We start from the raw sequence: 25,333 nt of genomic DNA, 5'->3' as shown, positions 1-25,333 counted from the left end.
ACACGCTAGATATCGAACCCTCTTCTTAATTACTCTCCGAGGCTGAACATTTGATCATAAGGTTTCAGTTCAGTAATTAAAAGAAAAATATATATTTAAATTGCTGCCAGAGGCTGCAGGGATGCTGACGGCAGCACTATAGAACTTCAGGCCATGAAAGCATGTTGGAGCTGAAAGAGGATAAAGTCTAAACTCTTAACAGTGAAAATGAAAAGCCCTCAGTCCGTGTCCCACACTATGCAGCGCTCCTATATAACCCAGCTGTTCAAACCTAGGAAACAACATCCTGCACTGAAATAAAGTCCTTCATGCTGCTGCTATGAGCTGTCAGTAGAGGGCAGCACTGTGCAAAACGCCGAGGCAGCAGCCACAGGGAGTGGAGGACGCCTGAGGACAGGGACAAAGACACTAGTGGGACAAAGACAAGTGGGACAAAGACTAGTGGGACAGAGACTACAACACAGACAGCCCACATCACACTGAACCCCTAAACTGCCTGAGGACAATCATTACAGACTTGTACACAACTGCTGAAAGATGACGTGTGCAGGGACATGACTGAGTTACGCTAAAACTAGAGTGATGTCATCCTCCGACGTGGGGGGAGGGGGTGTTGGGGGGGGGGGGGTAGATTTAAAGTTTCAGCTCCCTACCTTTTCTCCAAAGAACTCCACACACTTCACACGAGACAGCAGTGAACGAAGAGACAGATCACAAAGTTAACCAAGTTCATTGAAACGAAAGCGCACACCCACACACACACACACACAAACACATATACAGACACACACGTATACAGACACACACTGATCAGTAACCAGTGACAAGTACCCATCAGGCATGTGTACTTGCTATTAATATAGCAAAAACAAGGAGAGAACACACTCAAAACCTGCCTGTTGTGCAAAGAAAAACAGACTGTAATTGATCTGAATGATAATTAAAAACAAAAACACCCTATCTAGTCCCGTAGCTCAGCTGGGGGAGCAACCACTACCTAGATCAAACGTTCAGTAGGTATGGAGACCTACCGTCAGTACTAATTCATATCTGTAAACCACTCCGCATAAGAGCATCTGTAGCGTTAATGTAAAGGTTTGGTCTAGACCAGGGATGTCAAAGTCAAATACACCGAGGGCCAAAAAACCAAATTTGCTACAAGCCGAGGGCCGGACTGGTTCAATGTTTATTAAAACATATTGAAATGATTGCACATAGCCTATTGAACCAAGACCTAACACAGTGTTTATTATTTAATGCTTAAATGAATAAAGCAATATTTTCTTATGGATCTGTCAGTAATTTCAAGTAAAAACATTTTTCAACAAGCAAACAGATAAAAGCAAACTTCCTGCAAAGAAAACATGTTCTGTACATTAAATGAAAAAAGTAATAAAGGTTTGAAAAGTGCTGGAATTTAGGCTAAAGTTGAAAATGCTTGAAATTGTAACTACTTCGTTTCACAACAAATATCTGTATGACTGAACAGTTCTCTTGTATTAGGTTAACAAATACGAGCCTCTTGTAATTCCAGGACGAAACATGAGAGAACGTGAAGTCGTTAAGATTGGGCGTTTTGAAAATAAACAACCATTAAATAATGTGAATAAAAAGCGAATTATTTAGAATCATTTCGAATAGATGTATAAATATTAAACTTTATTAAGTTTAATGTGCTGGTGCGCGCAAAGTTACAAATTTCGAGAGGTGCATGACCTCGCGAATTCAGCGCGCGACGCCCTCGCGCACGGGCAGAGCCACTGCGATTACGTCATTTTCGCCGCGCTGACCCTCGCCGCTTGTGCGCGCTGCAGTGACTTCGCGGGCTACCGTTGCATTGTGGGGAATGTAGTGTTTGTGCGTGCAAAACACCATCGGGCGGCTGTGGCCTGCGGGCCGGTTCTAATAGTAATTAAATATCATCCAGGGGGCCATAGATAATCAATTCGCGGGCCGGATCTGGCCCGCGGGCCTTGACTTTGACACATGTGGTCTAGACAGTCTGTCTTAAGATAAAAAAAACAACCCATTCTGGATCACTGAGTGAACACACAGCGTCTCTCAAGCGTCCAAATGCCAAACAGGTGACCCATCCAGACTAGCAAGGGGACACGGTGTCAGAGTTGACACAGCATCAATGATTACCTCGTAATGGAGTCCCACAGGCCTCTGTCTTCTGTGGCTTCGCTCAGGAGATCTTCATTGAGTTTGTCAGGCTTTTTCTGGACCTGTTGGCCACACGGAGATGTCACGGAGTAAACATGTATACCCACCTGTGAGCGCATGTAGCACAGTGTATCGTACACGCTGCCATCTACTGGGAGGTTCAGTCTGCTGGGCTCCAACATCAGCGAGGCTCCATCAGAACGTAGCGGGAAAGGTGAGACAAACGGATAGAGGGAGAGGGGTCGTGCGGAAGGTCTATGCGTAGCTGGATTAACAGGGGGGTGGGGAGGAGGGTGGGGGTGTGGCTGTAGCTGGATTAACAGGGTGGGTGGGGAGGAGGGTGGGGGTGGGGGTGTAGCTGGATTAACAGGGTGGGTGGGGAGGAGGGTGGGGGTGTAGCTGTAGCTGGATTAACAGGGTGGGTGGGGAGGAGGGTGGGGGTGTAGCTGTAGCTGGATTAACAGGGTGGGTGGGGAGGAGGGTGGGGGTGTAGCTGGATTAACAGGGGGGTGGGGAGGAGGGTGGGGGTGTAGCTGTAGCCGAGCAGGACTTTGTTGTGCTACTCACTCTGACTTTGATGATCTTGCTGTGAAAGCTGTTGAGAACGACGATCACGTCTCCGGCGTCAGCGGGCGAGTCCGTGCCGTCGTGCCTGCGGCGAAGATATGCGTGGGATTAACACAAGCACAGATTACCGCCGACATATGAAGGATAATGAAAGAAATTCAATCTAGACTACGGCAGTGATTGCCCTCCTGTCATCGCAGATTGAGCATAATGTTCCACAGAAGCGTGAGGAGTCAGAGTGTTGGGTCAGAGTAGTGTTGGGTCAGAGTGGTGTTGGGTCAGAGTCATGATGAGTCACAGTGGTGTTGGGTCAGAGTGGTGTTGGGTCAGAGTCGTGATGAGTCACAGTGGTGTTGGGTCAGAGTAGTGTTGGGTCAGAGTCGTGATGAGTCACAGTGGTGTTGGGTCAGAGTAGTGTTGGGTCAGAGTCGTGATGAGTCACAGTGGTGTTGGGTCAGAGTAGTGTTGGGTCAGAGTCGTGATGAGTCACAGTGGTGTTGGGTCAGAGTAGTGTTGGGTCAGAGTCGTGATGAATCACAGTGGTGTTGGGTCAGAGTCGTGATGAGTCACAGTGGTGTTGGGTCAGAGTGGTGTTGGGTCAGAGTCGTGATGAGTCACAGTGGTGTTGGGTCAGAGTAGTGTTGGGTCAGAGTCGTGATGAGTCACAGTGGTGTTGGGTCAGAGTAGTGTTGGGTCAGAGTCGTGATGAATCACAGTGGTGTTGGGTCAGAGTCGTGATGAGTCACAGTGGTGTTGGGTCAGAGTGGTGTTGGGTCAGAGTCGTGATGAGTCACAGTGGTGTTGGGTCAGAGTCATGTTGGGTCAGAGTAGTGTTGGGTCAGAGTGGTGTTGGGTCAGAGTCGTGTGCTACTGTCAGGCGTCAGACGCAGGCCGCTATGAAGAAGCTCCACCTCTACAGGATGATGAATACCCAGCCAAGCTGGGTTCAGTGCATCATTACAGTCAGCGCTCAGCTCCTCCCAGTAACCATGCAGCCATTGATTAGACTGGAGTGATTAATTTGACGGTAAGTGCGGGATGTCAGTATGCAATCCCCCCACTGGGTCATCCGTCATTTCACAGCCTGCCAATGCTGAACAGCAAGGGAGTGCAGCCTAGACAAGTCTGTATCAACACACACACACACACACACACACACACACACACACACACACGCCTGCACGCATAATTGATTTCACAATTGCGTCTGGACCGGTGCTGATCTCACCACGACGGCAGTGAAGCCAGACGCTACGGAAACGCGGAGTGTGTGGAGTGAAGAGGGTGTGTAGCACACCAGCACATTAAAGTAGCTACAATGGCACATTTCCCAGGACCACGTTTGTTTGCATACACACACACACACACGCGCACACACACACACGCGCACGCACGCACGCACGCACACACACACACACACACACACACACACGCACACGCACACGCACACACACACACACACACACACTTGTGGGAGGCCTTATAACCACACTGCACGAATGTTAACCAGATGAGTAACGACGCTGCCAGAGTGAATAATGACACTGGCTTTTACTTACACCTGCAGTGGGGAATGGGGGGGGGGTCACAGCATTTCACATGGGGCATACGGAGGATTCTGATACCCCCACTCCCATATCAACCCCACCTCAACCCACACCCAAACCAACCAACACAAACACGGTCCTGCGAAATGGGCCATTGTAGCTGTTTTAATGTGCTGGTGTGCTACACACCCTCTTCACAAACTCTGTGTTTCTGCATCACCGGCCTTCACTCATGGTGAGATCAGCACGGATCCAGACACAGAATCAGCTGGCACACACACACACACACACGCACGCACGCACACACACACACACACACACGCGTGCATGCACGCACACACAAAAATGCAGTGTAGGCAGCTATGGATAATTATGTATAATAATGGGGCAGTCATGGTCTGGTGGTTAGGGAACTGGTCTTGTGACCGGAGGGTCGTGGATTCGATTCCCAGACCTGAGGCCATGCCTTAGGGGCCCTCGAGCAAGCTGCTCTCTGGGCGCCGGTCTAGGGCCGCCCACCTCTGGGCACGTGTGCACCACAGCCCCCTAGTGATCACTATTGTGTGTGTGTGTGTGCGTATGTGTGTGTGTGTGTGTGTGTGTGTGTGTGTGTGTGTGTGTGATCACACTGCACAGATGGGTAAATGCGGAGGACAAATTTCGATTGGGGTGAAAATCACAATTGACAAATAAGGCACATTTACATAATGTACATGTATGTCTCCATGGAGGTCAGTGCAAGTTTAATAACTGTTGCTATTGAAGCTTCCAGGAGGTCTCGGTTGTGTAACAGACTCGGCTGCGTTCTGCAGGTCTGTGTGCTCTAAATACAGAACCACTCACGCCTGGATCTGGTAGATGTCCTCGGAGCGACCCTTACGAAACCTCAGGATCCAGGCACCTGGGTTGGCCTTCAGCTGGAAGTAACCCTACAGGACACAAACGACAGACATTGTACAAGGGTGCCCACGCATATCAGTAGCTTAGGCATCCAATCAGCAGGGCCGGTGGGCGGGGCTCACCAGGTTTGCCATGACAATAGTGTCCTGCATGAGGGGCTCCTGCTTCATGCCCAGTGTGAACTGCAGGCCACGGGGAGGTTGTCCAGAGGACATGTCAAAACAGTGACCCTCCAACAGCAGATACTCCAGCTCATACTCCGCCTTCACCACCCCGTTCACCTGGTACACACACACGCACACACGCACACACACACACACACACACACACACACACACAGCAGCGGTAATATTTTGCCACAGCACTCCCCAGAGCTGTCTCTGCGATGTAGATGTGGGCCCAGCGTTGGTACCTCCTGAAGGTGAATGTTGTCGAGGTCGTAGGAACTGCGAACCGCTTCAACCATCCAGCTCTCCGGAGTGATCATGTTTAGTGTGAGCAGAGGTGATTCTGGGATCTCTGAGAAGCGGGCCAGTGGGCCGGGAGAGAGCGTGTCGTTCCCCAGGAAGGAAACCTCTGCCTCCATGACAAAACGGTAGAAGCTGCCGGGATCCAATCAGAACATGGAAGGCTTGTTACGCTTATGCCTGGACAAAACAGTGCATGTATACTAATGCACCAAACACCATGTTTATTATAGTGTTTGGTAATTGAAGGATAAAACAAACATCAGGAGATGTGGTATATTCTGCAGTAGGGAGCTTAGGATGAACTTCTCCAGGTTAAATGTAAATAGTGATTGAAAAAAATTGTGATAAAGTGTATTTATACAATTTAATGGTGGGTGGGTAGATGAATGACTTAAACTGGCATTCAGAAGTTTTGGAAAAATCTTTGAAGAGGACAGTGGCCTCTTGTAATAAGGTCTAAATCCAAACAGGTGGTATTCTGACAGGAGGACTGTGTGTATGTTTGTGTGTGTGTGTGTGTGTGTGTGTGTGTGTGTGTGTGTGTGTGTGTGTATGAGAGTGACAAGGAAAGAGAGAAAGAACAGAACACACAGTACAGGTCAGAAAGTCTAATGAGGTGTCATCTCTCACCTCTTAAGTGGCGTTTCGGACAGTTTGGCTCGGCAATTCATAAAAATCTGCACTTTCATATTGATCACGCGTCCAAGCACCTGTAGGAATAGTATGCGCACGCACACACACACAGGATATCAGCGGGATCACCTCTGACCAAGGACAGGGGTTTACTCCGCAGTAAATCCATCCCTTTTATTTTAACGCAAATTTTAATGCAAATTTGGAGGACAAAGTGGAGGGCGGTGTGGCGAGTGGACAGCGCCGCGGTGCTGAAGTTAGCAGCCAGTGGAGAGCTGTGAAACAGCACAGTGCCAACACCAGCCCCCAGCTCAAGAGCTCATGACACTCACAGTACACGGACCTGCAGCAGACAGCAGCATGCACACACACACACACACACACACACACACACATACACAGAGACACACACACACACACACACAGAGACACAGAGACACACACACACACAGCTCTTACAATTAATAGCGGAGCCAGCTTCTGTGCATCTCTCGTGAGTGGATCCACAATGGCAACCACGTCGAAGAAGACTTCATCTTCCCGAGGAGCGAGATGCAACACGCTGCAGGCGTAATCAGACACACCCTTCACACTAGAGACTTCACAGAGTGATGGAAAACATGAGAGAGGAAGACGGGAGGACAGAAGAGGCTGGAGACACAAGTTCACCTGTGTTTGTCCTTCACGAATCGCACGTCCTTCCTGGCCTCGTCTTTGGGAGCAGCGGAGAGGAGGGCGTCCACCTTCATGACGAGATCAGACGCCCTGCGCACAAATTGCCCATGCCCGGTTCATCAGACAGTCACTCCACCTCCGTCTGTTATCAGACAGGCCCGGCGCCACATTCACTCTCATGCGTGTCATTGGCTAAACACGCCCAGCTCTCTCTGCGTGAACTCCATGTTAAATAGGTGGCATCTTCCGTTTTGGGGGCAGAAGCGTATCTCAGGCCTTGCGTTTGATTTCAGACTAGGGAGTATTTGTTGTTCAGACTAGGGAGTATTTGTTGTTCAGACTAGGGAGTATTTGTTGTTCAGACTAGAGAGTATTTGTTGTTCAGACTAGAGAGTATTTGTTGTTCAGACTAGGGAGTATTTGTTGTTCAGACTAGGGAGTATTTGTTGTTCAGACTAGGGAGTATTTGTTGTTCAGACTAGAGAGTATTTGTTGTTCAGACTAGGGAGTATTTGTTTTTCAGACTAGGGAGTATTTGTTGTTCAGACTAGAGAGTATTTGTTGTTCAGACTAGGGAGTATTTGTTGTTCAGACTAGGGAGTATTTGTTGTTCAGACTAGGGAGTATTTGTTGTTCAGACTAGAGAGTATTTGTTGTTCAGACTAGAGAGTATTTGTTGTTCAGACTAGGGAGTATTTGTTGTTCAGACTAGGGAGTATTTGTTGTTCAGACTAGAGAGTATTTGTTGTTCAGACTAGGGAGTATTTGTTTTTCAGACTAGGGAGTATTTGTTGTTCAGACTAGAGAGTATTTGTTGTTCAGACTAGAGAGTATTTGTTGTTCAGACTAGGGAGTATTTGTTTTTCAGACTAGGGAGTATTTGTTGTTCAGACTAGGGAGTATTTGTTGTTCAGACTAGGGAGTATTTGTTGTTCAGACTAGGGAGTATTTGTTGTTCAGACTAGGGAGTATTTGTTGTTCAGACTAGGGAGTATTTGTTGTTCAGACTAGGGAGTATTTGTTGTTCAGACTAGGTAGTATTTGTTGTTCAGACTAGGGAGTATTTGTTGTTCAGACTAGGGAGTATTTGTTGTTCAGACTAGGGAGTATTTGTTGTTCAGACTAGGGAGTATTTGTTGTTCAGACTAGAGAGTATTTGTTGTTCAGACTAGGGAGTATTTGTTGTTCAGGGAGTATTTGTTGTTCAGACTAGGGAGTATTTGTTGTTCAGACTAGGGAGTATTTGTTGTTCAGACTAGGGAGTATTTGTTGTTCAGACTAGGGAGTATTTGTTGTTCAGACTAGAGAGTATTTGTTGTTCAGACTAGAGAGTATTTGTTGTTCAGACTAGGGAGTATTTGTTGTTCAGACTAGGGAGTATTTGTTGTTCAGACTAGGGAGTATTTGTTTTCATGGTATGATAACCTAGTATTAAACCCCCCACTGTCACGGCCTCAATACATCCATTAGGAAACAAAAATCAGGGGTTATAATCAAAGGAAAATCCACACAAAGCTCTCACTGAACATTGTGTGTGTAAAACAAATAAAAACCAAAAAGGAGACAAAATCAAATCCCCCAATTGTTCTCTTCTCTAGAACCTTAAAGAGGTTCTACTGGAACTCCGTTCTAAGGTACAATGGTGTCTCCCTCTTATGAACCACGTTTGTGAACGGTGGCATTTCGGGTCGCTAACAGCTAACAAATGCAGCAGCTCTGTCTGAATGGGGGGGGGTGTATGCATGTTTATGTAACACTTACATAATTAATGACAAAAAAATCTGACGATTGACCAAACAGTATTTTTTGTTAGATTACTGCAGGAGTCACGTAATGAATACATTACAGGAACAAATCCATTAAACTTCTTATAAAAAATGTCGTAGTGCGTGTGTGAGTGTGTGTGTGTGAGTGTGTTCATGTGAGTGTGTGTGCGCGAGAGATTTTCAGCCTGGGGGTTGTGCGATAATTTTGGAGGACTGCAAGCAGACTGCTGAAAAAAGTCCATAATCCTGCACAGATAACATTTAATAATCCTGTTCAGATAATATTTTTAGAATCTCATATGCTGTCAGTATATCAAAATGTGGCTATAACGTTTTAGTGCATGCGAGGAGAGGAGCAGAATAAACCCTGTAAAAACCGTGAAGCACAGCAGTGTACAGGTCTGCTTGGTGGGCAGTACAGCAGTGTACAGGTCTGCTTGGCAGGACGTTTGGTTTGGTTATGGGCAGCTTGGTCATGTTCTTCTGTGCGATTGGGAACCACTGTGTATGATAAAGTTACATACAAAATAAAAGGAGAGCTAGCAAAGGATCATGGGTATAGCAATCTCACATTTACAGCAGTGCCATGTTTGCAGTAGTAGTGGTTTATAGATCCAAAGGGTTTTCCAGTGCAGCCCTGCACAGAGAAACTGAGGTGCCCAACTATGATTTAGGAGTCCAGAGACAAGGGACTGCAAAGTCCAGCCAACATTTTACTGAGTCCCTGGACAGAGAGGGCTGCTCAGTGGTGTAAGGAACTCCAAGGGGTGAAAAATGACCGGTTAAACTGGAACACATGGACCTTTTAATCAATATCGTGCAACGGTTCAGGTTAAGCGCCTTATCGTACGATGATTATCTGTGAAACCATGACAACCCTATTCAACACCACAGAGGAGAATGTTCATACTTTGTAGGGGGCAGGTTCATCTGCTTGACTTTAGCTCGGATCTCGTCTGCCGTGGTGCCGAGCGTGATCTTCTCCAGCAGGTGAAAATCCTCCGCACTGAACTCCTCCTCTTCCTCAAACGGTCCCAGGATCTAGGGAACGGAAGAAAACGCACGCGCAAGCAAACATATGGACAAACGGCGAAGACTTCAGCACGTGGATGGACAGAGTCCAAGAGGTGTGGAGGAAAATGAGCAGAGTTAAGGACATGCGGGACTCTGTCTGCTGTCTGAGCTGCAGAAAGCGTAAGAATAAATGTCCTTGAGAAGCAGCAGCTGTGGTTTATTTCCAGCAGGATGAGCTGGAGGTTCCACGGTGATGGGGATGCAGGCCTGGTTTGTAATGCTAATCAGAGCGATGCTGGCTGCCATGTTCTCTCTCCCTCTGTGTGCGTGAACACGTGCCAGATGCCCGTTCTGCATAGCTACACATCTACTGCTGCTCTGCTTTAACCAGAGACACACCAGGCCTCAACCTTCTCCTGCAGATGGAGACCAAGATGGATCTCTGGATGGATCTCAAGTTGACAACGCACGCACGCACAGAGCTGCTAGTCCTGTCTGTGTGATCTTGGCCTTCATAGCCACTGGTCCCATTACTGTCTCCAAACACCTTGTGTATCTATAATTACCATTTACAAATATTACACCAACATATGGGCATTTAACAACCCAGGGGATGCAGGCCAAGGAACTTAGTTTCATCAACGCTGTTACGGAACACGTGGGGACGTGGGATGGTGGGGCGGAGAGGTGAGACGTTTGGCTGGAGCCGGAACACGCATGCCTGCACCTGCCTACGGGCCTACGGGACGGTGTGTGTGTGTGTGTGTGTGTGTGTGTGTGTGTGTGTGTGTGTGTGGCTGTCTGCACCTGCCTACGGGCCTACGGGACGGTGTGTGTGTGTGTGTGTGTGTGTGTGTGTGGCTGTCTGCACCTGCCGCCCCGACAGATGAGAGAGGGGTGGTGGGGTTTGGCCCGGAGCACTTCACACCGCCGGCTGTGCACAGGGACCACAGCTGAGACCACAGATGGTGGACTCTGCTCAGTCTGGTGGACTCTGCTCAGTCTGGTGGACTCTGCTCAGTCTGGTTGTTAAAACTAATATTAATTAAATAATTCGGACAGGCTGACTGTGGCTGGACTGTGGCTGACCAAGGGCCCTGTATTGAGAGTCCAGAAGACCCGAGCGACTCGCCCCACAACATTGACTCACCCGCCCGTTGCTAACCACCGCCCTTTGGCCCGCCTTCAGCTTCAAAACGTCCTTACAGAACATGTGCTGGCTACGCAGGAAGTCCACCTCCAGAGTGTTGAACTTCTTCTCAAAAGCATCCTGGTCCATTCCCTAGATAACAGCAATACACACACTCTGAGTCATGGTAACACACACACACACACACACACATGCAGATGCAGACATGGGCGTGCACAAACACATAAATGCACAGGAAGACATTTGAACTACATCAGGAGCCGTCTTGCTGCTATTGAGTTGAAAGGACTGAGTCCTACATACCACAGATTGCCAGTATCAAGATGTTCAAAAGAAAGTTAACAGTGTGATTAGTCACTGCATCTCTGCACAGAACGAAGGAGCAATTAGTTCAGTTAATTACTGTTTGGAGGCAAACATTAAACTGGATGAAACTATAAAAGGTGCACAGCCATGAAAAGCATCTGACAATCAATCAAGGTGTTACACTGATTATACTGGTAATGAGAAACTCGCTTTCACGCTGGTAGGAAATCATAAGGCTGTGTGCTTAGAGGAGTTAGATTTTCAGCATTGCTAACAATCCCCCAAAGGATGTAGAGGAGGAAAAAATGCCAGTATCAGCATAGCAAGTCTTACTGACACCCTGTACTAACATTTCACAGGACTATAGCACAAGCTCTCAGTCCTTCACACTCATTTTATATATATATATACACACACACACACATGTACGAACACATACACATGCATATTCAGCAGGGGGTGTGGCCTGCACAGTGACCTGTACCATAACCACATAAAAACACTCTATATTCCACAGCCTGCACCGGGAATACGGGAAAATATCAATGACCCAAGTTTCCGTAACGTAAGCAAACGTGTCTGTAAAGCAAAGTCATGATCGAGATGACCAAAATCAAATGTGATTCAAAGGCAAATGATGTAAAAAATAAATAAAAATCTAAAACACGGTCAAGATAAATGGATCAATTAGTACCGTTCAACGAGCAAACGTATTTCACACACGCTGACCTGTATGAGCAGCTCTTTAATCTTGGTGCCCTGCATGAGGGATTGCACCGTCTCCTTCTTGAGGAGTTTGAGGGTGAAGTCAAGGGTGTTCTTGCTGCTCTGGGTGAGGAGGGAAGCCCACACGGCCCGGTAGAGTCTGCTGTTGTCTTCTGTGGGCTCGCCTCCTGGGTTATTAATCACTCCAACACGACTCGAACTGCTGGACTTCTGCGAATGGGAGACGCACACAGGGCTGCACTCACTCTTTCAGCCATTTTTACATTTTATTCTTCACGTAAATAGAAAATACATAATCCTAAGTATTTCAACAAGTCTCTGCAGTGTGGCAGTAAAACTGCCTTTTGAACACATGACTGAGCAGAACCCAGAAGCCTCTTGCCTGATCATTACCAGGGCTACATCCACGAGGGGCTTGTAAATAAATAGTTTTCAGATGAATTACGAGAGGGTGTTCTCTCTGAAGAAGATGCATGTCCTGCAACCCTACAGCTCACTGAAACAGGACCAGCGGTAGCTCACCGCGTGCTTCAGCGCTCTGAGCAGAGCTCGTCTCCCCTGGGTCTCCTCCAGGTCCACAATAACCCAAACGGTCAATCCGTACACCATCTCCTCTTCTAGAAGAAAATGGCATCTGATCAAAACCACCGCTTAAGTATTCACTTGAGAAAAATTAATTGAATGCGATTCGTCAACAACAGTAATAGGAAAATATTATATTTAACAAGTTTTTAACAAATAAGGAAAATCTGTGTAATGAATCATGGAGTCATAGAATTCAGACACATTTACATTTTGGGCTCTTATCCAGAGCGACTTACAACATATTTACAAAGTGATTTACAAAGACACAAGAATCAATATTCTAAAATCTCTGAAGGAAAGGGAGAAAAAGGGAAGCAAACATCAAACCCTGAACACACTAGTGCCAGATGTGACAACAGGTTCACAAAGGTGCACGAAATAAAGACGGCAGCCAAAAATACGATTGGATCAGTTCAAGCTTGTGTTTCAACACGGGGAATCTGAAGTGGATGAAGGAAGAGAGGGCACCCTCGTCCTTACATCGAGGCCACCATGTCGCTCAGAGCCACGAAAAAGATCGCTCTGAGAAACGTTAGCATGTACTCACCATGCTTGGTTAAATACTTCATTCTCTTGGCAACAACAGCTGTCTTGTCCTTAGCGTCCAGGAATGAGAACATTCTTGAGTCATCCCAGTCATCTACAACTGTCAATTTTGCAGAAATGCACAAGAATGTGTGAACAGCTCTGCGGGAGCAGCGAGATGTCAGCGCTACGCGTGTGAACACTGCTGGCTCTCCGTCACCGTGTCAGCGGTACCTGGAGATGCGGTGAAGTCCAGAAACCTCCTGTCTGCGCTCAAGATGAGAGGGTTGATGCGTGGCACCACGTTGGCCTGCTCCATCAGGAAGTCCACCACATCCACACCTTCAGAAAGCTGACCCTGGATATTTAAGGACAAATCCCAGCAAAGCACTCTCAAAAACCTAGCATACATACCTAGAAACAGTTACAGTACACGGAAACCCAGGCCAAGCAACCAAACCTCTAACCTCCTAACATCCTTTCCCATAGATAAGCAAGAACTAGCTGGTTTAAGGTCATTATAATGGCCCAAGTATGCCATCCTGAAACAAAACGAAACCCTGCTGAGATCTTCTGACGTAGACGTAACCGTACCATGAAGACGGCCCTCTGGAAGAAGCTGGTGGCGTCCATGATGCGTTGGAGAAGGAGAGTCTCCAGCTCATCTGGGTCCATCTCCTCAGGGCTCAGTGGAACCCCGTTAAACAGAGCCACAGGAAGTGGGCCCAACCCCGTCTTCCTGTAGAACACTCCACCGGCCTGAAGCGACACACCACCACAGGCTGCTCAGAAGTCCAGAACGTCAAGGAACGTGCATTCTGAACCATTAAAATAGTTTATTCTACACTGGGTGGGAACTGGGTGAGAAGATGTTCAATAATATGTCCAATAACAACCGAAACATTGAAAATCTGCTAAAAATGCATTGAATATGTTTGAAATGAAGGATCTGACAGGCCTGTGTAACACGTGGAGAAGCACTTGATTACAACAATATAAAAGGGATCAAGATTTTCATGTCTCAATCAGACGTTGAAGTAACCCACATATTCTATTTTAGTATCTGACCAACGGCAGAAGCATTTCTCATATTTATTGAGACACTTCCAGATTATTCTTGCCAGAACCGTGTTTACAAGGTCTGTGCAATTAACTCCACTTCAAATGAAGCCATGTACAAATTCATAATGCTACATATACATCTAGGCAAAGACGTGTTTCACTATTTATAGTTACTGGTCATACTGTGCCATGTAATGTTATGGCTGTTAAACCTACTCATGCTATTAATGTGAGATATTTGCGTATATTCAAATGTCTACCGGTTACCTCATGTGATCTTAACTTAGAAATAAGACACACACACACACACACACACACACACACACACACACACGATCAAACCTTTCTTTTGTCATCGTGGCTGGAGTCCACGCCAAGGATTTTGGCAGCATTCGCTTTTGGAAATTTCTTCTTGAGAAACGTAGTTACTGTGTCAACTGACAAGGAGTCGCCAACATCGACTTTGTTATACATCTGTGTGAAGATCATTTAGATGATCCATTACAGACGACAACACTATTAATATCAGTCCTGCTTATCTGAGGTCTCAAACATCCTCTTTTTGCTTTTATTCAGATGTCTAGGACAGCAGGTCCTTGGGGACCACAAATGAATCTCTCTATACACATTAAAGTGAACTACATTCTAATATTAGATTTAAAGCAAAAAGATAATTCTTGCAAAAAGGGCATTTTCACCATGTGTCAAAGCAGAAGAAGATAACGCGTGGGCTACTTACAGATACCATGGATAAGAAAGCCTGTGTTATGTCATACTCTTCGGTTATGTAATTTAGCACTCTAAAGAAAGCAACACCGGCATCTCCATAGCCATCCACTTTTTCATCTGTATTGACTACAAACACAAAACCAATCCTAAAAGAAGAAAGACAACAATGAAGACCATCAATAAAAGACGTACATTTACATATTTAGAACCTCATTGCAAACTACAACCATAAAACAGCAATAGAACTAATTAAGTTAAAAATATGAACCTGTTAGTGGCAACATTTTAACATACAATAAGAGTGACTGGTAATTACAGACATGCATTTCCTAAGGGGGGGCAGGTTGCCTAAAGGGGAAGAGATAGCATAATATGTTCAGATAATAACAGAATAATTAGACTGGTGGGTTATTATTCTACAACTGAAGGCTCACCTGAGAGGAATCTTGTGTTTGTAAAAAAGCTCGGCTAGTTTGACCAGCTCAGCGCTCTCTTCCCGAGCTGGATCAAGAAACAGAACCTGGAAAAGCAAACATCAGAATGTTGTTAGTGTCTATTACTAACTACATTTTCTGCTAAATGACAGGAGACAGGAAAGCGGTAAGTCAGAAGTTCCTGAAATCGTGCAATATCATGGTTCGGTGACATCCAGGAGGAAGGTGTGTGGCTAGAATAAATAACGCTACAAGGTTTCACTCGCCAGATTGAAGAAGTTGCGTCTGATCTGTCGAATGACACCGGGGAACGTGGCTCTGAGGAGCTCCTGCAGGCCAGAGGGCCAACTACGATACGTGGAGTCCATCTCAATATCATTTATCCACTGGATTTGAGAGGAGAAAGACCAACATTGATCTTAAAAGGTTAAACACATTCTCATTTTTTGGGGGAGCATTGTTAATCAATTAGGTAAACACACATAATTAAAATGCAAGGTTCGTTCAACTGATTCATGACACATTTGAAGGACAGCCCATGGGAATACACTTTGCATCCAGATTCAGAAGACTCCCCTAAAAATGTGTCAGATTACTGCACCAGATGCTCAAACCTGGTCGGATCTCGACGCTGACCGTTATGGAGGCATGTCTGATGTCCAGCGCGTAGCGGTCCTCCACCGAAGTCATGGGAAGCTGCAGGAACTTGCTCACGTCGGGCCCTTTGACTCCCAGATTATGCAGGCCCTCCAGCAGCTTGGCTTCTCCTCGGATTATGTCTAGGATACTTTCCAAAGGAAAGACAGAGAAGCAGAGAGGGATATTGTATAGACACGTAACTGCTGAACGCCAAGGATCGGCGCAGGACTCTGTGGCCTTCCAGACGTCCTACCTGAAGGGGTTGTGAACGTCCAGGTCAATGTTCATTCCGTTAATGAAGAGGCTGGAATCTCCAGGGTGGATTCCCATAGTCTCACTCAGTCTCTAGGCAACAGAAAGGACCGTGGTAATGGGACAGCACACGCAGAAACATCTCCAGGTCATGGCTAACCCTGTCCTCTAGTTCAACAAGTTAAACATTTATGCACGACACCTTGGAAATCTGAGTGGCCTCAGGTATCCAAGGTGCTGCATATTTCAAGAAACACTTCAAGGATGTTTCAACAGCTTATTTAGCTCACACCTCAGGGAATGGGGGAATATAAATTAGGTTTATGTTATAGCTAGCCCTGTCTAAAACTGAGCAAAAATGTGGCCTGGAGACTCATAACAGCGTATGAACATCTCTCCAAGGTTCATCATCAGTGCTGTTTAGAACTCCACCTTTTGGTTCTCCTCAATCTCCTTCCTCATTTCCTGGTTTACAGCCACTCTCGTCAGGGATCTGTGGGGACAGTAAAACATGCACAGCCATTCTCAGCGTTTTCCAATGTCCCCGGCCGCTCATAAAAAGCCATTTTAATCTCCCAAATCTGTGCACCTTAACGCGCTATATCTGCTGAGCTGACTCACTGTAAACTCAAACAGCAACTCTGACTCAGCAGTTTCCCCCCCACACCACATAAAGCTGCCTGGACCCCCAGCAGGACGAAATCACGGTCGTTACAAAAGTCCCGAAGCCACTGCTTTCAAAAATCCAACATGGTAGCAGAAAGGCTTCAAGATTTCTTCAAAATTATTTTTTTTAAAACACTATAATGCTTTCGATAGGTTTAGTGTGAATTCAATGTAATAACTGAACAAAAGCAGGAGAGTTCAGTCTTCCGGGAGAGTTTTACCTCGCCTTGCTGGGGAAGTTCTGGCTGAGGTCTTCCATTACTTTGAGGGAATCAAACTTTGGTACAGAAATGATCCGAGCCGCTGCCTGAAAACTCAGGTCTGTGGATACATTGAAAATAGAACACAGTTAGGAAAACAACACAGTTAGGAAACATAGTTAATATAATGCAGTTTTCTACACAGTATCACATGCATTAAGAACATAAAACATAGTGCTCTTTAAAAATCAGCAAATCAACTGCATGATTAAACTCAATATTTGCATAATGTGATAATTAGTGATGGATTTTCCGATATTCACACTTAAATATAACAATGGAACTGAGGGGGTGAGAATGAACATATTAACATGTTTAAGAGGTGCATATGCTGAGGATTTCACATAATGAAATAACATCTCTTGTAGAACATGTGTGTACAACATACATTATGAGCATATTTTGAGTAGCAAAACCAGGGACTGTTTACAACAGAACATACACAACCACAAACACTCAGCACGGACCTTTAGCATCTGCTTAGCGCACGACATACAGCCATCAGGATGAATTACTGCACCAAACTTGGGCAGAAAACACATCACTCCCAGTTCATCCTCACACCACTCCCAGTTCATCCTCACACACTCCCAGTTCATCCTCACACCACTCCCAGTTCATCCTCACACCACTCCCAGTTCATCCTCACACACTCCCAGTTCATCCTCACACCACTCCCAGTTCATCCTCACACCACTCCCAGTTTATCCTTACCCACTCCCAGTTCATCCTCACACCACTCCCAGTTCATCCTCACACCACTCCCAGTTCATCCTCACACACTCCCAGTTCATCCTCACACACTCCCAGTTCATCCTCACACTCCCAGTTTATCCTCACACACTCCCAGTTTATCCTCACCCACTCCCAGTTCATCCTCACCCACTCCCAGTTCATCCTCACACCACTCCCAGTTTATCCTCACCCACTCCCAGTTCATCCTCACACCACTCCCAGTTCATCCTCACCCACTCCCAGTTCATCCTCACCCACTCCCAGTTCATCCTCACACCACTCCCAGTTCATCCTCACACATTCCCAGTTCATCCTCACCCACTCCCAGTTCATCCTCACCCACTCCCAGTTCATCCTCACACACTCCCAGTTGATCCTCACCCACTCCCAGTTCATCCTCACACCACTCCCAGTTTATCCTCACCCACTCCCAGTTCATCCTCACCCACTCCCAGTTCATCCTCACACCACTCCCAGTTTATCCTCACACACTCCCAGTTCATCCTCACACACTCCCAGTTCATCCTCACACACTCCCAGTTTATCCTCACACACTCCCAGTTTATCCTCACACACTCCCAGTTCATCCTCACACCACTCCCAGTTTATCCTCACACACTCCCAGTTCATCCTCACACACTCCCAGTTCATCCTCACACACTCCCAGTTCATCCTCACTCCCAGTTCATCCTCACACACTCCCAGTTCATCCTCACACACTCCCAGTTCATCCTCACACTCCCAGTTCATCCTCACACACTCCCAGTTCATCCTCACACTCCCAGTTTACCCTCACCCACTCCCAGTTCATCCTCACCCACTCCCAGTTCATCCTCACACACTCCCAGTTCATCCGTACACCACTCCCAGTTCATCCTCACACACTCCCAGTTCATCCTCACACACTCCCAGTTCATCCTCACACACTCCCAGTTCATCCTCACACTCCCACTTTACCCTCACACACTCCCAGTTCATCCTCACACACTCCCAGTTCATCCTCACACTCCCAGTTTACCCTCACCCACTCCCAGTTCATCCTCACCCACTCCCAGTTCATCCTCACACCACTCCCAGTTCATCCTCACACCACTCCCAGTTCATCCTCACACCACTCCCAGTTTATCCTCACACCACTCCCAGTTTATCCTCACACACTCCCAGTTCATCCTCACACCACTCCCAGTTCATCCTCACACCACTCCCAGTTCATCCTCACACCACTCCCAGTTTATCCTCACACCACTCCCAGTTTATCCTCACACACTCCAAGTTCATCCTCACACACTCCCAGTTCATCCTCACACACTCCCAGTTCATCCTCACACTCCCAGTTTACCCTCACCCACTCCCAGTTCATCCTCACACCACTCCCAGTTCATCCTCACACCACTCCCAGTTCATCCTCACACCACTCCCAGTTTATCCTCACACACTCCCAGTTTATCCTCACACCACTCCAAGTTCATCCTCACACACTCCCAGTTCATCCTCACACACTCCCAGTTTATCCTCACACACTCCCAGTTCATCCTCACACACTCCCAGTTCATCCTCACCCACTCCCAGTTCATCCTCACCCACTCCCAGTTCATCCTCACACTCCCAGTTCATCCTCACACACTCCCAGTTTATCCTCACACACTCCCAGTTCATCCTCACACACTCCTAGTTCATCCTCACACACTCCCAGTTCATCCTCACCCACTCCCAGTTCATCCTCACACCACTCCCAGTTCATCCTCACACCACTCCCAGTTTATCCTCACACACTCCCAGTTTATCCTCACCCACTCCCAGTTCATCCTCACACCACTCCCAGTTTATCCTCACACACTCCCAGTTTATCCTCACACACTCCCAGTTCATCCTCACACACTCCCAGTTCATCCTCACACAGACATGTTCTTGGGCCTGTACTCAACATTCTCTCCTGCTTGTGTGAGACACCTTGAGCCCTCCTTCCTCCCCGATAGCTCACAAGTGTGCGTTTTATAGAGAGGCGTTAATAAAAGCCACCCGACTACCTTGAAGCTCCCACACTTTGAGAGGGGCCATGTCGTTGGAGCTCTCCAGAAGATGTTTCTTCAGGTCCCCTAACTGTTCCTGCAGCTCCGGGTGAGACTCCCTACACACAGTGGACAGTAAATCATTATTTGTTTTCATCTGCATTCATTATAATCTAAACAACAATAATCTATAATCTATATATATATATATATATATCTATATCTATATATATATATATATATATATATATATATATATATATATATATATATATAGATATATATATATATATATCTATATATATATATATATATATATCTATATATATATATATATATATATATATATATATATATATATATATATATATATATATATATATATATATTAGATTATTGTTGTTTGTTGTTTTTAACCGTAAAAACTGGGGGGGACCAAAACCGGCTTTTGAAAAAGTGGGGGGGGATATGTCCCCCCCGTCCCCCCCCCAAAATTACGTCCGTGTATATATATGATCTCAGAACAAAATATGTAATGGTAGCAGTTACTTAATGTGCTGCACATATTAGAGCATTTAACTTACTTTAATTTCCCAAACAAAAACCCCTGGACCTCATCTGCTTCCTCCTCCTCATTGGCTGTTGCTGATTTTGAGTCTAAATAAGAACATTTTGTCAAATAACCTAGACAAGTATGACGATCATAAGATGACAGATGTGCATCTTGGCAACTGGATGCCACAAAATATACCTTTAACGAGTGTGTCATCCACAGCTTTGTATTCAGTGCTTTTAATAGCGAGTTCCACCCCATAACCAGACAGCAACATGCGCTCTTTCCTCGGCTCCTGAAAGACAAAGCGAAAGAATGAAAACGTTCTCAAATCAAGTGCGTTCTTATAGTCCTCTTACTGAAATAAAAACAAAACTCCACCCACAGCGACGAAGTGACGTAGCACGTAGATCAGCTTGCCTTCTCCGGCCCTCTCGGACAGAACCTTGTGGAACGTGCTGAACGCTTTGGTGCCTATCTCAGCGTAGAGAATGGCGATGGGGAGATCTGTGCCATTGACACTTGGGAACCTGTGATCGTTCTTATACAAGTAGGGCCTTGGTCTGTAAAAACCAAGCGGTTACTGTAGCGTGACAAAAGAACCCCATAATCTGCTTTTGTTAAAAATGTCTGAACAGCTTACAGCCGCTTGGCCCATTTTTGTGGTTAATTCACACTCTATAGTTTAATACCAGATGACACAATTCTTCATTTATGCCACTGAGGTAACTGGCTTCTCTAATCGGCTGTTTCGCAACACACAGCAGAACCCAAAATCCATTCCGCACGCATAGCCTCACAAAATCTGCCATTAATGAACACATGAATTTTCCAGCCTGCTGATCACTGCTGTTCACTGGAGTGATACTGTAAGACACGGCAAGCAGGCGGACCAGCAGAGCACGAACCAACATAATTCCCGATTTAAGAGGCTTACGGCAATATTCGGGGCCGCCAAAAATCAAAAGTCCAATGATGCTAATAATAAAAAGGCGCACAAAGACGAGCGTCTTGCTGGTGTAAACGGTGTGGGGGCAGCAGTGTTTACCTGCCAGCTGCCGTCTTCAGCAGCTTCTTCATGTCTTTGGTGCTGCAGGCGTGCAGGCCGTGCACGGCCACGAACGCGGAGCACTCCCCTGGTGCGGGCTCATCTCTGGCCACCTGCACGCAGCAAGCTAATGTCGCTAACTAAGCAATGGAGGACAGCTACCTGGGCCCACTTAACATGCCAACTGGCCTTCGGTCATTATTAGGAACTGTGTTAACTTCTAGTTTCAGTGTTTGTTGTTCTTTCACAGACAGCCGTCAAACAATCAGTTTAAGTGAGTCACTTTCAGGCAGGTTAAGTGAGCATGTGCTGCCGGGTCTGGATGTGGAGCGTGGCTGTCTGCGTCTGACGTCTCACCTGTTGGAAGGCCTGCACTGCAGGTGAGTAGGCTCTGAGGGACAGGGCGAACTTGAGCAGACTGACCTGAAGATCAGTCAGGAATTGACCGGCCTTTTTAATGATGAGGTTATAATACGATCGCACAGATTCTGGGGGGCAGAGGGCAAATCAAAGTAGATGGATTCATATATTCTATTGTCTGAGACTCCCATTCGCTCCACTGGCCAGTCAATCAACTGACCGACTAACCAATCAATAGCAATGCTGGTTAAAAATAGAACAGAAAAGTCCTGACACTCAAGATTTGTGGCTATAATTTGAGGTCTGCAGCTTGCAATGTGAGGATAAGTTTAAGCCATTTTTTAATATTTACAATCACAAATCTTAGACATTTATAAATCTATTGTCTGCAATCCAATTTCCAATTATTAAATTTTCTAACCCCATCATTGCCCGATTGGTTGCATCGTAAACAAAGGCATAGAAAATCCCCAAACAATTAGGACCAATAATAATTCATCATCTAGACATAATTAGGCGATCATGCAACTGAACTGACTAAGTTGTACAACCAGAATGGTAGAGCTCACCTCCATGTTTGTACACTGTTAACTCCTTCACCGTGTCAACAAACTGCCAAAACTTTTCCTCACTACCTTCACCAATGAATTCACTGAAGATATAAGACAAAGGATTAAAACAATATGCTTGTATAAGAACATGCAAGTGTCTGAACTGCAAAAACAGGACTTAAAAATCACTGATTATGCATGTTGTGTGTACATCAGTTAAGCACTGATTCCTAACAGGACACCGTGCTTTATTGAAACAGTCCAAGCTCGTGGGCTGGAACCACAGGACACTGAGGGATACCTGGTCTCCAGCAGGAGTGGAGACACTGGCCATTTTGCCTTCAAACTGGCAGTAACTCCTTTGGACGAAGAGCCCACACAGTGCAGGTGTGCCAGGGCGAGCAACACACACACAGTCTTCATTACCTAAGGGGGCACATGAAAATGCTATTGGGACACGTGACTGCCTGGACATTGGGATAAAACCAGTGTAATAGCGAAATGGTTTGACTCCATAACTACTAAAACATATTTAATGAGGGGTTTTGATATTTTAGTGCGTCATCCAAAGAAAAGAATACGTGAACACCAAATGATGTAAACAAGGTTGTAAACAATGATGTAAACAAGGTTGTGCCACGTTGTTCGGTCAGAGACAATACAGCGTTACAAGCACAAACTGTCTCAATAATGTTCTTCCTGAACTATCTGACTAACGACATATTTTTATCCTTTTATTCTTTTGTTTGTTTCTGGGAAATTAAGCAAAAGAAAGATAAGAGGAAACCATGTATATTTCATTAACATCCGATGACTGCAATGAAACTGCTGTTATCAAAGCGGTTACAGAGTGTTTACATACATGGTCTGCACCACTATCAACTGTAACATTATCGCACAATAAAAACTCAACATCCCAATATCCGTAATAATGTAACAACCGTAATAATGTAACAGCAGTGATTAATGTAACGTTTGTAATAATGTAACATTTGTAATAATGTAACAGCCCAACGCGCGAGCCGCTATCTTACCCCGGCTCGACTGGACGCCGCCATTGAGGGTCCTAAAACTTTAATTCCTAGTCAGCGGAATAAAAAAAACTGACACGACTACAAGCTGCGTGATAAACCCAGTCGAGCTATGTGCGATTTACAGTCATCCGAGGTTTAGATTTATTCTTTCCGACTAAAGCATCCTACCTAAAATTTGATTTTGGTCTCGATTGCTCGAGCGTGATTTTCAGGCACCTTCGAGGACAACTAACCCTTGAGTCCAGTAGTGGGTAAAGCGCGAGCCCAGCGCGCGCCCACCGCGAGCCCAGCGCGTGCCCACAGCCCAGCGCGCGCCCACCGCGAGCCCAGCGTCTCGTCTGCAGTGCGTGTCATGCGTTTGCTGTAGCAAGAAACGCTGTATGACATTCAGTCGTGTTTTGTGAAAGATTTCATGTTTTCCTGCATAAACCTACAGTTGCTCTGTGAATTAACTGATCTTAAAGGACTTATTATGGGATGGTTCCGGGCATTAAAAACTCCCCGTACAGTACTTCTCGGATGACGTCTGCACGTACTGTGGCAACCAGAAAAGGTGTTTGGAAACAAGTATAAACGAAATTTTAGATATAGATTGGTCACCAGTGTTATTTGGTAAATAATATATTCCCGGAGCCTTTGGAGGTAATGTGTGGACGTGTCTCCCCAGCTGGCACACGACCGACCTTCAACGTTGAAATGTGGTTGAAATATAGTTGAAATACTGTCCGTTGTTGTTTCAACGTTGAAACAACGTTGAATCAACGTTTAATGTTAAATGGTTGCGCAAACGTTGAACTATTAACGGTGAATCAACGTTGAATATTAAATGGTTGCGCAAACGTTGAACTATTAACGGTGAATCAACGTAATATCTTCAACCTGCCTTTGTATTACCATTTCAAGTTCAAAAAACACATACAATAAAAAAAGTACAAACATCTCTTTGGCATTGGCTGAGGGTTATGAAAGAGGTATTAATTATTCTTAGTAGTAGTAGTAGTAATAATAATAATAATAATAATATAATTTTTATTTATTTATTAATTCGTCCAAAAACGTCGTCAAAAACAGGCAGGTATTAACCAGGAAGACAACATCAAGCAATGAAACAGTTTGAAATGTTTTGAGGCAGAAACAAAACTTCGCAATGACAAATCAACAGGTTTAGGGCAGGGCAGTCGTGGCCTGGCGGTTAGAGAACTGGTCTTGAGACCGGAGGGTCGTGGGTTCGATTCCCAGACGCCGTGACTGAGGTTGTGTGGTGGTTCTCCGAGATTAATTTTACAGAGAGAATAAAAAAATAAATAAAATTGTTCTTTTTTCATTGTGGCATAGGCCTACAGTTGTTTTTTTCCTCTCTCCCATGCAATTTTGAACATCATGAACGTGAATTTTATGGTTTATTCAAGGTTGAATGTATGACGTTGAAACGACGTTGGCTTATCAACGTTGAATCACCTTTCAAAATCGACACATAATCCAACGTTGATTCAACCATCAAATTCGACGTCGATTCAACGTCGATTCAACGTTGAAATGCCTGCTGGGTCTGGAGAAGGCTAGTGTACTAAACTGATATTCCAGGTGATCTGGTGAGAAGAATCAATTAAAACTTGCCGTTAGCAACTTTAGAAAAACTTTAACAAAATTAGCATTTTTAGAACAAGCTGTCAAGCTGACCTGTCAGAGTGCATCATGGAGTTATTGGAGTATCATTATCATAAGAGGAGAAAGTCACTTGAAGCTGAGATTCTATATCTTGAGTTTTATTCTGGTATTTAGTGAATCAAATACTGGTGGTGGGGGGGGGGGTTCATTTGGCAGGTCAGCATGAATTGGAGTAAGAATCAGATGATCAGACAATATATGTGGAGACTCAGCCCTTTTTCAGTACTATAATATTACTGAGTGTCATATGCAGCAGTGATTCTCCACACTCCATCAGTCCTTTTACACACTGACATTTGTATT

General features: G+C 45.6%; 1 protein-coding gene across 4 annotated transcripts in view; it reads right to left on the bottom strand.

Moving 5' to 3' along the window:
• Positions 1-23,550, bottom strand: part of uggt2 (UDP-glucose glycoprotein glucosyltransferase 2) — a 31,309-nt gene extending 7,759 nt beyond the window's left edge. The window contains exons 1-33 of one of the 4 annotated variants that reach the window (XM_077001314.1): positions 23,531-23,550; positions 22,630-22,754; positions 22,347-22,429; positions 21,775-21,905; positions 21,418-21,530; positions 20,755-20,932; positions 20,568-20,664; positions 20,401-20,473; positions 19,835-19,935; positions 17,034-17,133; positions 16,579-16,639; positions 16,148-16,239; positions 15,892-16,042; positions 15,522-15,641; positions 15,256-15,341; positions 14,832-14,967; positions 14,435-14,566; positions 13,625-13,789; positions 13,265-13,388; positions 13,053-13,151; positions 12,443-12,537; positions 11,924-12,130; positions 10,889-11,020; positions 9,635-9,765; positions 6,953-7,048; positions 6,743-6,845; positions 6,281-6,360; positions 5,593-5,782; positions 5,303-5,461; positions 5,124-5,209; positions 2,734-2,818; positions 2,146-2,228; positions 654-677 (exon numbers count right to left, since the gene is read on the bottom strand). In XM_077001314.1, coding sequence (XP_076857429.1) covers positions 654-677; positions 2,146-2,228; positions 2,734-2,818; positions 5,124-5,209; positions 5,303-5,461; positions 5,593-5,782; positions 6,281-6,360; positions 6,743-6,845; positions 6,953-7,048; positions 9,635-9,765; positions 10,889-11,020; positions 11,924-12,130; positions 12,443-12,537; positions 13,053-13,151; positions 13,265-13,388; positions 13,625-13,789; positions 14,435-14,566; positions 14,832-14,967; positions 15,256-15,341; positions 15,522-15,641; positions 15,892-16,042; positions 16,148-16,239; positions 16,579-16,639; positions 17,034-17,133; positions 19,835-19,935; positions 20,401-20,473; positions 20,568-20,664; positions 20,755-20,932; positions 21,418-21,530; positions 21,775-21,905; positions 22,347-22,429; positions 22,630-22,751 — 3,635 coding nt within the window. In that variant the 5' untranslated portion in view covers positions 22,752-22,754; positions 23,531-23,550. Of the gene's footprint in view, positions 1-653; positions 678-2,145; positions 2,229-2,733; positions 2,819-5,123; positions 5,210-5,302; positions 5,462-5,592; positions 5,783-6,280; positions 6,361-6,742; positions 6,846-6,952; positions 7,049-9,634; positions 9,766-10,888; positions 11,021-11,923; positions 12,131-12,442; positions 12,538-13,052; positions 13,152-13,264; positions 13,389-13,624; positions 13,790-14,434; positions 14,567-14,831; positions 14,968-15,255; positions 15,342-15,521; positions 15,642-15,891; positions 16,043-16,147; positions 16,240-16,578; positions 16,640-17,033; positions 17,134-19,834; positions 19,936-20,400; positions 20,474-20,567; positions 20,665-20,754; positions 20,933-21,417; positions 21,531-21,774; positions 21,906-22,346; positions 22,430-22,629; positions 22,755-23,362; positions 23,498-23,530 lie in introns of those variants that run through there. The other 3 variants (XM_077001311.1, XM_077001312.1, XM_077001313.1) reach the window with 3 other exon arrangements.
• Positions 23,551-25,333: the final 1,783 nt, after the last annotated feature.

Source organism: Brachyhypopomus gauderio, chromosome 4 (assembly GCF_052324685.1).
Source record: "Brachyhypopomus gauderio isolate BG-103 chromosome 4, BGAUD_0.2, whole genome shotgun sequence".
Classification (NCBI taxonomy): domain Eukaryota; kingdom Metazoa; phylum Chordata; class Actinopteri; order Gymnotiformes; family Hypopomidae; genus Brachyhypopomus; species Brachyhypopomus gauderio.
This window is presented reverse-complemented; position numbering and strand designations above follow the sequence as displayed.